The sequence below is a fragment of the Stegodyphus dumicola genome, chromosome 9, assembly GCF_044657685.1.
Source record: "Stegodyphus dumicola isolate Sdum_Otavi_A_Nest chromosome 9, ASM4465768v1".
NCBI lineage: Eukaryota > Metazoa > Arthropoda > Arachnida > Araneae > Eresidae > Stegodyphus > Stegodyphus dumicola.
In genome coordinates, this window is record NC_140776.1 from 82,196,126 (window position 1) to 82,213,058 (window position 16,933).

General features: G+C 32.9%; 1 protein-coding gene across 2 annotated transcripts in view; it reads left to right on the forward strand.

Moving 5' to 3' along the window:
- Nucleotides 1-5,298: 5,298 nt before the first annotated feature.
- LOC118200607 (neuroligin-4, Y-linked-like) overlaps nt 5,299-16,933 on the forward strand; it is a 76,722-nt gene continuing 65,087 nt past the window's right edge. For both annotated transcript variants that reach the window (XM_035372572.2, XM_035372570.2), the window contains exons 1-3: nt 5,299-5,750; nt 11,482-11,625; nt 14,665-14,830. In XM_035372572.2, the coding sequence (XP_035228463.1) occupies nt 5,361-5,750; nt 11,482-11,625; nt 14,665-14,830 (700 nt within the window). In that variant the 5' untranslated portion in view covers nt 5,299-5,360. The remainder of the gene's footprint in view (nt 5,751-11,481; nt 11,626-14,664; nt 14,831-16,933) is intronic.

The following is a 16,933-nucleotide window of genomic DNA, read 5'->3' on the forward strand; positions in this document are numbered from 1 at the left end:
TGCATGATAAAATATGCAATAAAGTAAAAATAAAGAGGGAATTTATAGATGATATATGATAAAGAGATGCAGATATATTATTACATAAGGATTTCTATTTACACTGCATATTTTAAACTAAATTTAAAACAATAATAATAATAAATGAAATAAGAAATGAAAACAATAATAATAGGTAAAATAAGAATATAATGATTCATGATTAAATATAAGAAACACGTTTCAAAAATGAGAATGAATTATATACCGCCTACGGGTGAGGTTCGAACTCGCCACTTTTCCATTCCTCCGCCAGCAATGCAGCGCGCTGACCACTCAGCTATCTGTGATAGCAGTGTTTGTGAAAAATAATGTAACAAGTAGAAGTCGCTGCAAAGGTAATTTAATTAAACTTCAATAAATGATTGCTGTATGACACAAGTTGTAACTTTCCTCCAAAATTTCGTAATTGTATTTTATTGAATACTCTTTCACAGTCAACTGCTTTATTTTAGAAGTTGTTATATTGCTGAAGTTAGTGTTTGGTGTATTTAATATTGGGATATTTATAGAGCTTTTTATTACATATGATATAGCAAATATTTATAATAATTAAGGATAATTTTGTAAGGCAGAAACTTTGATTTCGTAGAAACTGTAATTTATTTAGGTTCATATTACTTATGGTGTTATAAATAGGTGAAGAATATGGATATACTGGTCAGATTATTGCTTTATAAATATACAGTTTTCCCCTTGAACGAGAATTTTAAATGTATACCAATATGTACGGTTTGAGAAATCTGAAGATGGCGTGAACACTGCTGATTATTTTATTGCTGTATACAGTTATGATATTTTTAAGCAAAAACTCATCTCTGTGTGGTTCTGACGCCATATTGAAACGGGTAAGCAAGAAGGTTTTCTGATTATGACACGTGATAAGAACTCGGTCGGCTATTGGCTATACGCGCGCGTCGCGGGCAAAAAAGCTGAACAGGAGCGTACTCAGTTTTACGTCTTCTGCGTCACGCGAATTTATGCTGCCGTCAAAAAAGTTACGTCAACTACGTCGGGAGCGTCCTCGTGTGGACGAGCCTTAATGTGTCAGTTATTTAAATGCCTTTAAAAGCATTTAAATGTCCTTGTCTACAGCGAGAATTCTTTATAAAATATTTAAAATGCACCGCAATTTAAAAATTTTTTTACGTATACATCACTTACATTTTTCTTTAGTTTGGGGGATGAAAATGAAATTTCGAAAAATTTTGACTTCATGAAACATATTTAGAGTGTCCTTTGTCCCCTTAAACTCTGGACGAGTCCATTTTGGAATTGCCCCCCCCCTTAACAGTCTGGGCCCCACATTGGGAAACACGGGTTTAGATGATCACTATGTGAAGCGTTCTATCAGAAAGAGTACCTGGTTTGAAAAAACGTCATTTGAGTATGATTGATATTTTCACTTTTACATGGCTCTGGGTGTACAAAGCGAATTCGAAAATCATGGTAAGTAAATATTTGCTTTTGGTAGTGCTTAAATGTATAACATGTTTTTCCTTTTTTATGTTATTGTTTGGTTTACAATTTATTTTATTGAGATTATGTATTTTTTGTTTGCCTATATTTTAGAATTTGGTGCTCCTTTGACTTTTTAAGTGAAAATATATCGATGTATACATGGGCAAAGTAAAGGGAGTGCGCGATGCAAGTTTCTGCAATTCTGGGATTTTTTTTTAAAGTGAAAATAGGTCGATGTGTACATGTATAAAGTTAAAAGAGTGCACAATGCCACTTTTGTGCAATTCGGTTTTTTGTTTTTTTATGTGAAACTAGGTCGAAGTGTACATGAATAAAGTCAAAGGAGTGCGCAATTCCATTTTTGTGGAATTTGGGGATTTTTTTCCAAGTGAAAATAAGTCGATGTGTACATGGATACCGAGTTTGTGCAATTGTTTGTCTTGTTATTTTGGCTTTGTGTAGCGGCGATGTTTGACACAAAAATCGCCGCTTCGCAAGCCAAAATAACAAGTCAAAGAATTGCACAAAATCGGTATCCATGTACCTCCAAAAATCGCCAATCTAAACTATACTTTTACTCTAATAAACATACATCAACAACTTCTAAAATATCGCATCTCTTTCTATGTGTATGTAAATATATGTCTTTTTAGATGTGTGTGAATACAAAAATGAACAATTCCACTAATAACATACATCAATAACTTCTAAAACATCGCATCTCTCTCTCTCTCTCTTTATGTATATGTAAATAGATGACTTATTAGATGTGTGTATGAATACAAAAATGAACATTGCCACTAATAAACATACATCAACTTCTAAAACATCGCATCTCTCTCTGTATGTATGTGTAAATAGATGACTTATTAGATGTGTGTATGAATACAAAAATGAACATTGCCAGAAAATTTATTTTGCAGTTACTTCTAATTCATATAACTATCATGTATTCATATAACTATTGTGTATTCATATAACTATCGTGTATTCATATAACTATCATGTAATTCATATAACAGCAACTGTAGTCGTCAGTTCTTTGCGCAATATCATGGATATATAATACACAGTTGAAAAGTAATTGACGTGCATTTTTTGCATAAGGCTAGTCATTCAAATTAATCCATTTACGCACAACCTTTGCATTTGTAATTTACTTAAGAATTTAAAAAAAAAAAAAAAAAAAAAACTGAGCAAGTAACATTTACGAAATATTTAACATTTTGGGGATAAAATAATATTTTTCACTCATCACAAAACATATATCAGTAAATAACATTATATTGTGTACATAAAAGTTATTAAATAAATATATCGATACAAAAATATTGCTTATGATAATAAAATAAGAAATAATGACAAGTCACTGAATGTACTATGTAAAAGTATTTAAAAAATATATATACAACAGATCATTACAAGAATCGGAGTAAAAAAATATACAATTTAAAAGTAACAATTAATGTAATAAACACGTCATTTTGCCAAGGTATTGAGCCAACAGTATTAAAATAATTACAAAATATATTTTATATATACACGGAATTTGAAAGCAAACTTCTCTTTTGCCAATTTAAGCGATGATTGATTCCTGTTTGGCTTTCAAATCTGTTTACCAAGTGAAGATGGTAAACTGTTTTCGTGGAACCGCAGTTCCGAGAAATGCTTCTTTCGACGTGGTGTTCCAGCAACAAATAACGTATGTGATAGGATGCAGTGGCTAATCGCACCAACGGTGCGAATAGCTAACAGGCTATTTACACTACCTACGTTCGCACATGTGCACAAGCAGCCCAGGTACCAGCATTTTACGCTGATTTCTGTAAGGCAGACGGTAGCAAAGTATTTTACTGATCTTGGTGAGAAAGTATTTTACTGGTCTTGGGCGGTAGTGAGAGCGAAGGTTGTTAACCCTTACTCAGCAATAGAAAGGGTTGTTAATAGTTCACCAGCAAGAGAATAATTTTCAAGTAATAATTATCAATTACAAAGACAAAATCAATCTATATGCATGATAACGTTCAGGAACTGTTTAGATAAAATAGGGATTTAATGATGGTTCTAATTGCAAGCGAGGACGAGTAATTAGTTAAAAAATCTTTAGTGTATTGACAAAAAGGCTACAGAAGTTACTTAAATTCGTTTATTTAACAGAGGAATTTATATGCAAACTTAGTCCCTATTCTTATAGCATAGGACTGCCAGAATTTATTGTTCAATAAGAAAAATTACTGAAAATGATAATATTCTTATATATTCATCACTTTTTCAGTATCCACACAGGTTTATAGGTTCAAATGCCATATTTCAAAATCAAAGTTATTTATGAAATAAAACCTTACAAAATCTGATAAATCATTTGAGTGTGCAAATTTTTAAATCTAAATCTCTTACATTAAATTATTTCTGTCTTTTAAATTACATCCCATTATGTATTTAAATTTAATTGATTAATGTGTTTGTACTAATGTTTCAAAGTTCTTTGAAGCACTTTTTGTGTCCTGAAAATGCCAAGTATTTCCTTAAAAAATAAGCAGGCCTACAGAATAATTCATTTAATAGTTCATATAATCGCTTTTAATTTATTTCATGTCTAAATATTCTGCACAGAAATCCGCTGTCTTATTTTTAGTATCTTTTATCAGACGAAATTTTTCAAAGAGGATTGAATTAAAAGCTTGATTGAGCAAAACACATCTTTAAAGCTAAATGTATTTTAAGAAGTACAAAAAATGTCAACACGATTTTTCCCCCCTCCCTTCAAATCAGTCATTTAAACTATTCAAACCGTTCAGGAAAAGGATAAACATTTCGAACATAAAAATCTGTCCTTTTTTATATATATACTTTAATAAAAGGAAATGTGTTCCTTCTTTTTATAAGAAAAGGAACCCATTTTCCTTTCTAAACTTTTGAAAGTCGCCAACGTTTAAAAAATGATAAACTACGCCAAGGTAGAAACCCGCCCTTTGACAACTCAATGCGCATGCGTGGTTAATGTTGGTGCGAATAGCTTAAGTGGCTAATCGCACCGGTGGTGCGAATAGCATCGGCCGCTTTCGGATGCCGTGGGACGGTGACTTGAGTCCGGGAGAAGAAGGGGGTGTCGATGTTACACTATGAAATGACGATCTTAGACTTAGACTCTATAATTGATCGAGCTATTGCGAAGAGCAATGTTGCCGGTTCCAGAATTAAAGCCCAAGGGCACTTGACATAAAGAAATCCGGACGTGGAGAAAAACTCATGAGAAAACGGATATAAGGGGAAGAAGAGAAGTACCAAAAGGAGCAAGACAATCCAATCGCACAAGTTCGCAAAACGTGACGAGCGATCGTAACTTTCAAGGAGGACCCATGACAATGTAAATCAATGACAACAATATGAGAAGATACACTACAGCAATAGTTCCAATGACAAATTCAAATACAATTAACCAACCTCAATCAGTAGTGCTAAATACAACACAATACAAAACAACTATACGGATATAAGGGGTATTGCTGTAGTGTATTGCGTTGAATAGTAGTATTTAAATTGTGTTCGTAAACAACTATACGGACACAATTTAAATACTACTATTCAACGCAATACACTACAGCAATTCAACAACAACCTGAGCAACCTGTTGAAATGGACACCTTAAATATCCCCGAAAAGAGACGGTTAAAGTAGGAGTTGGCTACTAATCGATTTCGACTTGGAAGATTCTTCCCTCCAAGCTTGATTTTTCGCTCTACGGGCAGAAAGACTTAACGGTCGCAAAATAAGACATCTCTTTACTTTGTCTGTCTGTCTCATTTGGGTGTGAAGTATTTGTTTTGTTTACGGTCGGTGATCCAGAACGATGTACAGATATGAAAAAAAATTATGTGTTGCATTTTTATGCTTTTATTTTCGTTTTAGATAATTTCTCATTTGTTCGAGCCCAGCTGGGAAAAGATCGCTTTAGTAATTATAAATATTATCAAGATGACAGTAGATTTCGTAAACATACGTACAGTAATACAGAATTTGAGCATGCTGTTGATGATGAAAGGTGTTCAGGAAGGCCCGAAATTATTGAGATAACGAGAGAAACACGACATGGTAATATCCGTGGTAGAGAAGTTAGTCTGTGTGACACTCCAGGTCTTCAGTTAAGATTTCGTCCTGGGAATCCTAATGCTTATGTCCGTCGAAATTCCGTTAGAGTTTTCCTCGGTATCCCTTATGCAGAACCTCCTGTACATGAAAATCGATTCAAGGTAATTATGAAGCGAATGCTGGTTTTTTTACCTCATATGTAATGTCCTGAATTTTAATTTCGTTTGCTATATTTCAAGCATGTATCACAGTTTAATTTTTCCATGGTGTATTTATTTGTATCCTTAAATTTACATCAGTTGAAAATCGAAATATTAATCAAATCTCTTTTCTCTAACTGGAAGTTATTTTGTGTATTTGTTTCATACAAGAATGTTAAGATCATGTCTTAAATAAAATGCAGTGTTACTAAATTTTTTATTTTAATAAAAGGAGTTAAGTTTCTAGATTAAAGCCAGTATTTTCACTTAAAATTCTGAAGAGCGTGAAGGAAGTTGAATGATTAAATTAAAAGGAATTTTACTAGAAGACTAGATGAAAAATTCACAACTATTAAACTCCTAAATTTAACATTTTGCCATTCCAGAAAATTCAGTTAACTTTCATTTAGCCTTGAAGCTAGTGGGTACTAGAGACTATTACTCTGTGATCCAAATCAATGCTAGAACTGCTTCCTGGGAAAATGAATTGACTGCCATTTTATTAAAATTTGTCCAAAATCCAAATTGGAATTAAAAACCAGAACTTGCTCAGAATTTTAAGAAGGGTATTTTTTACTCTCTAATACTGTAACTGAGTTGTAAAATGTTGAGTTTTATATTGACTATAGATAATTCATCCTAATACAAATAACACAGATCAATAAAAGAGAGAGAGAAAAAAAATGAAACTTGGTTTTCCAAAATTTAACCTATCTTCAAATGGTCAGTGACACAAAAGTTTATTGTTATTAGTTTTAGTTTTGGAATTACCATGTAGCTACCTTATATGTTACTGTGTGTAAATATTTCCAAACAGAATAGAAAAATGTGTTTTTATATAAAATATAAGAAAAATTAATCTCATTCCAGTTAATCAATATCGGTTATGAAATAAATGTGCAACAAACATAAAGTATGAGTCTCAATAAAAGCAGTTATTATAAACGAACAAAAACTTAAGGGTAGAGTAGACTTTAAGGTACCCCTTGTATTATGGCAAAGTTGTTGTTTGATTTATCGCAAAGTTGTTTGATTTATGGTAGCCTGAGTAGTTGAATGTTATGGAAACTCTATTGTGATGTAATCGGGTGCATGATTCTGGGAAATTTTGAATCATGGGATGTTTTGTAAGCATTTTTGTGATGTGTGTTGGTTTGATTCATTAGACGGTAGAATGGCCGAATGGAGTGTAAGATTAGGTTGATCTTTACATTATGGTAAGTTGGCATTTTTTTGGCGACCAACTCTCCTACAGCAACCCTCTATTTTTTTTCCCCGCCGCCATTTTGTCTTCACGAAGTAAAGACATGTTTCTTTTCTTTTTATCTACTGAACACTTCTTCCAACAATCCACTAGCCGAATTACACTTATGCTAGAAATTTTATCTAACAAAACTGCTTAATCATGACAAATATTCACTGCAAAATTGGGAAAAAGTGCACAATACCATACTCCTTACGCGTTTTTCAAAATAACACATACACATAAACCATGTACACGCCGACTTATTTTTACTTAAAAAAACATCCCAGAATTGCACAAAAATGGCCTTGCGCACACTCTTCACTATATCCATGTACACTGCTTTTTTCTCATAAATTAGAAAAATTTCATGAAAATACATGACAATTTTCTCAATCTTTAAACCCGGTAAAAAGAACATATATGAAATTACCTGATCGCGAAAAAGTATTTACCCTTTCCAAATATGAACATTTCCACATATAAAATAAATAAAATATCCAAAAACTTTTACCTCTAAATCATCTATTACATTATACACGTCACCAACGAATTCATACCGCAAGCATTACAAATACTTAGTATCAAATATTTAAATTATTTCCATGCACGTTTACTTCAACTTAAACGTGTACCAAATTCCTACAAACATAAAATTCACAAAATAACTATCATTTAATTAAAATATCACTAAACCATGTACACGCCGACTTATTTTTACTTAAAAAAACATCCTAGAATTGCACAAAAATGGCATTGCGCACACTCTTCACTATATCCATGTACACTGCTTTTTTCTCATATATTAGAAAAAATTCACGAAAATACATGACAATTTTCTCAATCTTTAAACCCGGTAAAAAGAACATATATGAAATTACCTGATCGCGAAAAAGTAATGAACATTTCCACATATAAAATAAATAAAATATCCAAAAACTTTTACCTCTAAATCATATATTACATTATACACGTCACCAACGAATTCATACCGCAAGCATTACAAATACTTAGTATCAAATATTTAAATTATTTCCATGCACGTTTACTTCAACTTAAACGTGTACCAAATTCCTACAAACATAAAATTCACAAAATAACTATCATTTAATTAAAATATCACTAAACCATGTACACGCCGACTTATTTTTACTTAAAAAAACATCCTAGAATTGCACAAAAATGGCATTGCGCACACTCTTCACTATATCCATGTACACTGCTTTTTTCTCATATATTAGAAAAAATTCACGAAAATACATGACAATTTTCTCAATCTTTAAACCCGGTAAAAAGAACATATATGAAATTACCTGATCGCGAAAAAGTAATGAACATTTCCACATATAAAATAAATAAAATATCCAAAAACTTTTACCTCTAAATCATCTATTACATTATACACGTCACCAACGAATTCATACCGCAACCATTACAAATACTTAGTGTCAGATATTTAAATTATTTCCATGCACGTTTACTTCAACTAAAACGTATACCAAATTCCTACAAACATAAAATTCACAAAATAACTATCATTTAATTAAAATATAATTAAATTCAAAAACACTAATTAAAATATAAATGAGCACATACATTAAATTAATACATACATAAATACCCATTTCGAATTCACTTTAGTTACGGTCATGGGATCCAAAAATTCACGAACACTGTTTCACACAACACAGAATAAAGCCAAATACAAAATTTCCAGATTTTTTCCCGATTTCCCCCCTTTTCCAATTAAAGAACCGTAATTCGTCCATTAATATCACATGACATATCCCATGATCTCTCATTTCCCTCACACAAAATAATGCGTAATCGGAACTGAGTACTGCTCACATTATTACCAAAGTGACAGGTAGTAACCTTTATCGCCTCCAAAATGTCGCCAAACTACCAGTTACCATATTGTAAAGATCAACCTGTATTTTATTGAGATTATGTATTTTTTGTTTGCCTATATTGTAGAATTTGGTGCTCCTGTGATAATATATCGATGTGTACATGAACAAAGTAAAGGGAGTGCGCAATGCAAGTTTATGCAATTCTGGGATTTTTTTTAAAGTGAAAATAGGTCGATGTGTACATGAATAAAGTTAAAAGAGTGTACAATGCCATTTTTATGCAATTCAGGAATTTTTTTTTAAAGTGAAAATAGGTCGACGTGTACATGGATAAAGTCAAAGGAGTGCGCAATGCCATTTTTGTGCAATTCGGGGATTTTTTCCAAGTGAAAATAAGTCAATGTGTACATGGATACCAAGTTTGGGCAATTGTTTGCCTTGTTATTTTGGCTTTGTGTAGCGGCAATTTTTGGCGCAAAAATCGTACTTTTACCAAACTTAAAAACCAAAAATCCTGAATATATATATATACACATATTATAAATATGAATCTAACAAACATTCTCTATTCGTCTTTTGATACATATTATAAATATATTTATGTCTATATACTAAATATGAATTAAAAAAAATTGAAACTAACTTATTTAAAATTGGTTAAAAGAAAACAAGTTAATGGTAAGGAAAGTGGCAGGAAATAGCTTTCAAAATAGCATCGAAAGCCGTTTCCAGTTTTTTCCACCATATAAATTCAGCTAAATAGGTATCCAAATGATGGCGGCTTCTCCCATGTTGTCGCTTGTTCCTCCAGTTTGCGGAACAATGTGTTGAGTTTGAGTCTGCGTAGATGTGTCAAGAAAATTGTATCGATAATTCACCTTAAAATCTTCAAAACTGGCAGCAATGAGCTCTTCTGTTTGATATCCAGCCACGAATCTGACATTATTATTGAGCTTTCAGCAATATTATTTTGGGTTTCATGCATTAATGTTGTTGCCTTCCGGTCTGGAACTCTGACTAGAAATGTTTTTTTTGTTTTGTTTTGTTTTTTTTTTTTTTGTCTCCCGTCAAATTCCACCGAAGACCTTGTAGCAAGATATGACCTTGATTATTCTTTCGACGCATAAAAAGGCTTTTGTCAATTCGACAATCATTCTGGGCCCTCCAATTTTAATATTTCGATTATCCTCCAAATCCTTCACACACACTTCACGCATATAATTATTTGGTAAAAGTATATTTTAGGATACCCCTTGGCGAAATTTGGCAGTACATGGATACCGAGTTTGTGCAATGCTTTGACTTGTTATTTTGGCCTGCATAGCGGCGAATTTTGGTGCAAAAATTGCTGCTATGCAAGCCAGAATAACAATTAAAAGATTTGCACAAACTCTGTATCCATGTACACATCAACCTATTTTCACTTTTAAAAAAAATCCCCGAATTGCACAAAAATGGCATTGTGCACTGCCTTGATTTTATCTGTGTACACATCGACCTATTTTCACTAAAAAAAATCCCTGAATTGCACAAACTATGCTTTACGCACTCCCTTGAGTTTGTTTAAGTAGATATCGATATTTTTTTCACTTAAAAAGTCAAAGGAGCACCTAATTCTACAGTAGAGGCAAACAAAAAATACATAATCTCAATAAACTACATTTTAAACCAAACAATAAAATAACATAAAAAAGGATTATGCATTTAAGCATTACACAAAGTAAATATCCTCTTACCTCTGTGGCACAAAAAATTCCTTAACAGTATCCAAAAACTTCCTAAAATTATCTGAACTAGAATCTGTATATCAGCTTCGCCACATAAATTCAGAAAAATAATTTCAGACTGTCCCCAAAATGGCTACTAAGTAAAACCTTCATTTACGCACCAGTCAATTAATGCACTTTTCCCCCATTCGTTCCAAATTGTTGTACAAAAACTTCAAATTAATCTTACTACATTCAGCCATTCTACCGTCTAAACAATGAAACAAGCAATGTATTTCCTAACCACACACACACCACAAAAGCCCTTACAAAACATCCCATGATTCAAAATTTCCCGGAATAATGCAAATGATTATGTCATAATAGGGTTTCCATAACATTCAACTACTCAGGTTACCATAAATGAAACAACAACTTCACGATAATACAAGGGGTACCCTAAAGTCAACTTTAACCTAATATTTATATTAAAGAAAATTAGTAAACAAAATATTTTAAATAATAAGATGTATATCAAATCACAGAAAAACTTATGACAAAATAAAGGTGATCATACCTCTCAGAAAGTAAATAAAACCAGCATTTCCTGGAATCATTACTGCTGCAATAATTTATAAGAGCAATATTAGAAATTAAATGTTATATGTAGAGATCCATCGGAAGTGAGCTTTGAGCATCATTACAGATATGAGGGAAAGGAAGGTTTTTTTTAATCATAAAACTTAAAATTTATATTATATTTATTACATCTTTTAGCATTTCTTTTGACAATAAAACATGTATACTTTTCGTTTCGATATAATTATTTGATTTTTACTTGGATTAGTTTTAGTGGTTTCTTATAATGTATAATGTGATTATAATTTTAGCCTCCTAAAAGAAAAGATAAATTTCCAGATATTAATGATCCTCATTATAAACCAGCATGTCCTCAGAATGCAAAGTATTTAATGAAAGGAAAAGGCATCAATACAACTGATGAAGATTGTTTGTACTTGAATATTTTTACGCCTGTAAGTATCTGTAATTCCATTTCTAATTTGTTTTTGAATTAAATGAGTTTTGCTTACATGATATATATTGTTTGTTTGCACCTAATCTCCAGAGTAATAATTCAAGTTAAATACATTTAAATTTTAAGTATTCTTTTATGATGTGTTGTTTTGGAACTACTCTTACATGTGCCCTCAGGTCAACAAATTTCTCGCCAAATATTTTTGGCGAGAAACTCCACAGAGCCATATTTCTATCTAAATTTTTTGTTTACATTTTAAACTTTAAGCGTAAAATGTCTCCAGAAACGCGGTTTTCGCACATGCAAAAACCATGTTTTGAACACACAATTTAAGCTAAAAATCCAAAACAAATACTAAAAATTTAGATAGCAAAAACATAAAGTTTCTAACCAAAAATAGCAAAAACGTAAAGTTTCTAACCAAAAATATTTGACAAGAATCCATGTACACAGCAATAAGTTTTAACTTAAATCTATGAATTGCACAATATAGGCAGCGAAGGAATCTACGCACACCTCGCTTTAATAATTAACATAACAATAAGTTTCAAAGAATTCCATGTGCACAGCATTCTGTTTAAACTTAAAAAAACATCTACGAATTGCACAATCTAGGCATTACACAAAAATCAATAAAATAACTAAAATAAATTACAAATAATTCAAAAAACAACAATACCAACAGAAATTCATAGTAAAAAAACAATGAACATAACATTCTACAAAATAAAAGCAATAAAATAAAATGCACTTACCATAATGGATGTAATGTACCATAATGGAGAACATAGCTTTAACATGCTGCCACGTACACTCTATGGTATTTATATGACAGCCAGACTCGCTATCCACAAAATTCATTCTATGGTTCACAAATAAATGTTCAAAACCTTCTTTTCCTAAATCCTTGTAAGATTTCCAGCCATCCGAAAAAAATAGTTGTACAAGGCTGAATCCACTCTTTAATACACTGCATCACCGTTTCCTTACTTCTATCATGCACAGCCACTAAAAATAATCTCCCAGACCCTCTTGCAACCATGTCTCTCATTGCAACATAGGCCATTTCAAAACACGCATTACACAAACCATCGAGCAATAGCAAAAGAGTTTTCAATCTCAAAAGGGTTACCATACAACACGCAATCGCGCAGAAAATCAGCGCAGAACACATATCGCCACATTTGGTGATCTTAGTGCACATATAAGAGTAGAGTCATTGTTTTTTATGATGAACTTGTTATCAATTACAAATTATTAATTATTTTAATAATTTGTATAATCATTAAAAACAAATACGAGTTTTAGAATTAGATGTTAAGAACTGCTCTTATGTATGCTCTCGCTTGGCGACAAATTTCTAATCAACTATTTCAAACTCCATGGTACCATATTACTATCTAAATTTATCTACGTTTTGAACATTAAGCCTAAAATGTCTGCAAAAGTGCGGTTTTTCTCACGTGCAAAAACTATGTTTTAACACACAGTTTACTCTTTGAAATAAAGCCCACCAGCGGCCGAGCGGTAAAGACGCTGAACACTGGTAGTTCGGTCCGAGGTTCGAATCCCGCGAACGGGCTGGCTGCATGGGCGTTTTCGTGGTTTTCCCCATGTGTAACGTGTATACGAGCCAGTTTCCCTTAGAAAGTCCTCCACGAAAGGCATCCCTCCCCTCAGGCAGATAGCCCTAGCGTGCTTTGCCATAATTAAATACACACATAATTAAAATACACACACTCTTTGAAATAAAAAATTTAAGTATTTGCTATTAAATTTTTTAATCAAAAATATTTGACAAGAATCCATGTACACAGTAATATGTTTTAACTTGAAAAATATCAGAGAATTCCACAATCTATGCAGCGAAGGAATCTACGAACTATGCACAACCTCGCTAAAATAAACTAACATAACAACAATAAATTTCAAACAATAGTACACAGCATTCTGTTTTAACTTAAAAAAAATCAGCAAATTGCACAATCTGGGCATTGTGTACAAATCAACAAAATAAACTAAAATAAATTACAAACAATTCAAAAAACAACAATAATGACAGAAATTGGAAGTAAAAAAAAAAATGAGCATAACATTCTACAAAATATGAACAACAATAAAATAAAATGCACTTACCATTGTGAATGCTTCTTTGAACAGCAGAAATATCAATCTTAAACATCATCAAAATGACAATTCAAAACCAAAAAACAAACACTTTCATCAAATATTCTACAAACAAATTTTCAATTTATCCCACTCAACAATTCTTACAATTTCACTAATTTGTAAAAAGGATTTTCTACCATTCCAGAATAGTAATGGAAAAACATATACACCACCAAATAAAATTCAAAATCGCATTTCTGATTATAAGTGGGCAACGTAGCTTTAACATTCTGCCACGTACTTTCTATCGTATTTATATGACAGCCAGATTCACTATCCACAAAATTGATACTATCATTCACAAATAAATGTTCAAAACCTTCTTTTCCTAAATCCTTGTAGAATTTCCAGCCATTCGGAAAAATAGTTGTACCAGGCACGCGACAAAAATTTTGCCACCACGTCTTTCATTGCAACATAAACCATTTCAAAACGCCCACCACATGAACCAACCAGCAAATAAAACCACTGCAGTAAAATCAAGTTTCCATGCCAAAAGAGTTGTCATACAAACATCACCACCAAAACCATCGCAGAACACGCAATTGCTCCAAAGACCAGCGCAGAACATATATTGCCACATTTGGCGACCTGAGGGCGTAGAGAGAGTAGTACCAATGTTTATAAATCACAAGAAGAAAAAAATAATTTATTTCTCTTGTAATTTTTTTATGAAAATAGTGGTATAAAGAGTTCAAAATGTATTGTTTAACAGTTGTAAAAATTCTGAATTAATAACAGATTTAAGTTTCCTCATCTTTTGCTAGATTAATTAGAGGCAACAGTTTTTAATAAAAGTTGTAAATTTTAATTTAAATATTTTATGTGTCTGGTGAAAAGATTTTCTTAGCATATGCATACTTTTCAGGGACAAGGGAGGTGTTTTGAAACAATTCAAGGAAAATTTGCTGTTATGTTTTATATACACGATGGAAATTTTGATCATGGTAGTGGTTCATTGTTTCCTGGTCATATGCTGGCAGCATCACAATGTGTTGTGGTAGTTACATTTAATTATCGCTTGGGTCATCTTGGTATGTATTTGGGAAATATAAATATATATATGTGTGTAATTTGATGAAATGAGAAACATAATACAGTGATTTATTTTAAATGTATCATGAATAATGTTATGGTACTTGCATATTATATTAGCACAACCACCTTGTTGCAGTTTGAAATTTTTTTTACAGAAGAAAGAGAATAATGACATATTTGCAAAAAACAATGTCATACGTACCTATTATTACATGCATTTTTATGCTTTAATTAAGTATTTATTGTGAAAATCAATATATTTACTTACTAGTGAGTTTTTTTTTTTTTCTTTTTTTCTATGGTAAATGTCATGACATTGATCTGCAGATTCAAAGCAATTGCCTCCATTATTGATTTTGTGGGAAATAACTGTATCCATACAGAAAGTTGTATGGATACAGGTGTTTGGTAGCAGAATTTAGGATCCACAGAGACTGCATCAGGCGGTAAGATATCTAGCGGGGACCCTCGATAAATATGTAATGTGTTTTTAAGTAAGGGTCATTTTGTTGTATATGTGCAGTGCGGGTGGCAATGAGTGCTTGCGTCATGTCTCGGCATACCTTGGAAACAAATATGCTCAGTTCCAGTTGTGTAGGTAACATGTACAGTCTGTTCTGTGTCTTTAAAATGTTCAAGGTTATCGAATTGCCCACCCCGTGCAAGGTACGGTCAGTGATACGTTTTTTTTTTTTTTTTTGTCAGCAAGAAAACGCTGTACTGCAGACATTCATTAGCAGATTTGTCAAGCTGTCCGCGGCAATGTCCATGATGAGTTCCATTCCAATCGCCCATCTGTGAACACAGATGATATGGTGGCTTCAGTTGAAAGGAAAATTGAGAACAGACACTTCACCATAAGCACTCTTTCAAATGAACTTTTTGAAGTGCCTAGTTTAGGATGTGAAAACGACCATGCCTCTTGGTTATCAGAGCAAGTGACAAGTTTCTGTGAAGAGGGTATTCAAAATCTAGTTCTAAGGTATAAATAAGTGTTTAAACAAACTTGGCAACTATGTTGAAAAGTAGAGGAGGGTATGTAGAATCTGAAAATAAATTTGGATTTTGAAAATTTTCTTTCATTTGGTTTTTATTTTCAAACGGTCTTTACTTTAAAAAAACACATCTCGTATATGTGCGAATTTATTTATTCAAGACTCGGATAAGCATGTGCAAGAAATAGATGTTAGTATTGTTACGAAATGTCAAGGCGCGGTGAGATGGCTTCCCCGCAAAGCTTTCAATAGCAGGAGCGGTTATAAGAGTTTGTTGTCGTTCCCCGCAAAGCAGTTTTAGGTTTGCCATAAAATGGCAAAAGAAGGCAGGGTTGCCACATTTGACGAGAAATCGCCCATTTGGCGACAAAATTGGCGATATGCCATGGACTGATGGAGAACCTTCTAGAACAAATTCTTACCAGTTTAGCCCAGAATGTTCTTGAACACAAGCCGAAAGCTGTATGAACCCTGCTGGTCTGCAGTTAATTAGTATGGAGAGTGTGCCTCGTCTGGAGTGCGAGATAGTTAGTATTGAGTTGGTGTCTCGTCTAGTGAGTCAATCGAGTTGACAGCCGGGCAGCGAGTGCCGAGTGGGTCGTCAAATGCACCGAAAGAGTCTCGTAGTGTATCGTGGTTAGTGTTTCGTCGAGAGAGCGTGTTGAGCTCTGGGAACGACTGAACCGAAGAGTCGGGAGCTGTGCTTTATGTGTCATCGAGTGCATCGCGACTTGTAACGTGGATAGTCTCGAGAGTATGTGGAGTTCCGAGAACGACCGAGCAGAGTCGGGAGCTGTACTCTGGTGCTTTGCAGTGAAGCTGCCTCCACTCTTATTGCCTGACAATATAAAGGCTGTGTCGCTGATTGTTCCAGCGGGTTTATAGTAGATCTTCGATGACTGTAAAATTGTTTTGGAGCTGTCCTGATTAATATTGGTAAATAAAGTGTGTTTCGATGCTTCATCAAGTGTCATTATTCACTCCAAATCTATGAACCCCGTACGAATGTGAAGGAAGAAAATGGCGTAACAGTATAATCTCTACGTATAATAAAAAAAAGAGTCTGTGTGTGTGTCTTTTGTTCTTGTTGTGCATAAGCTAATA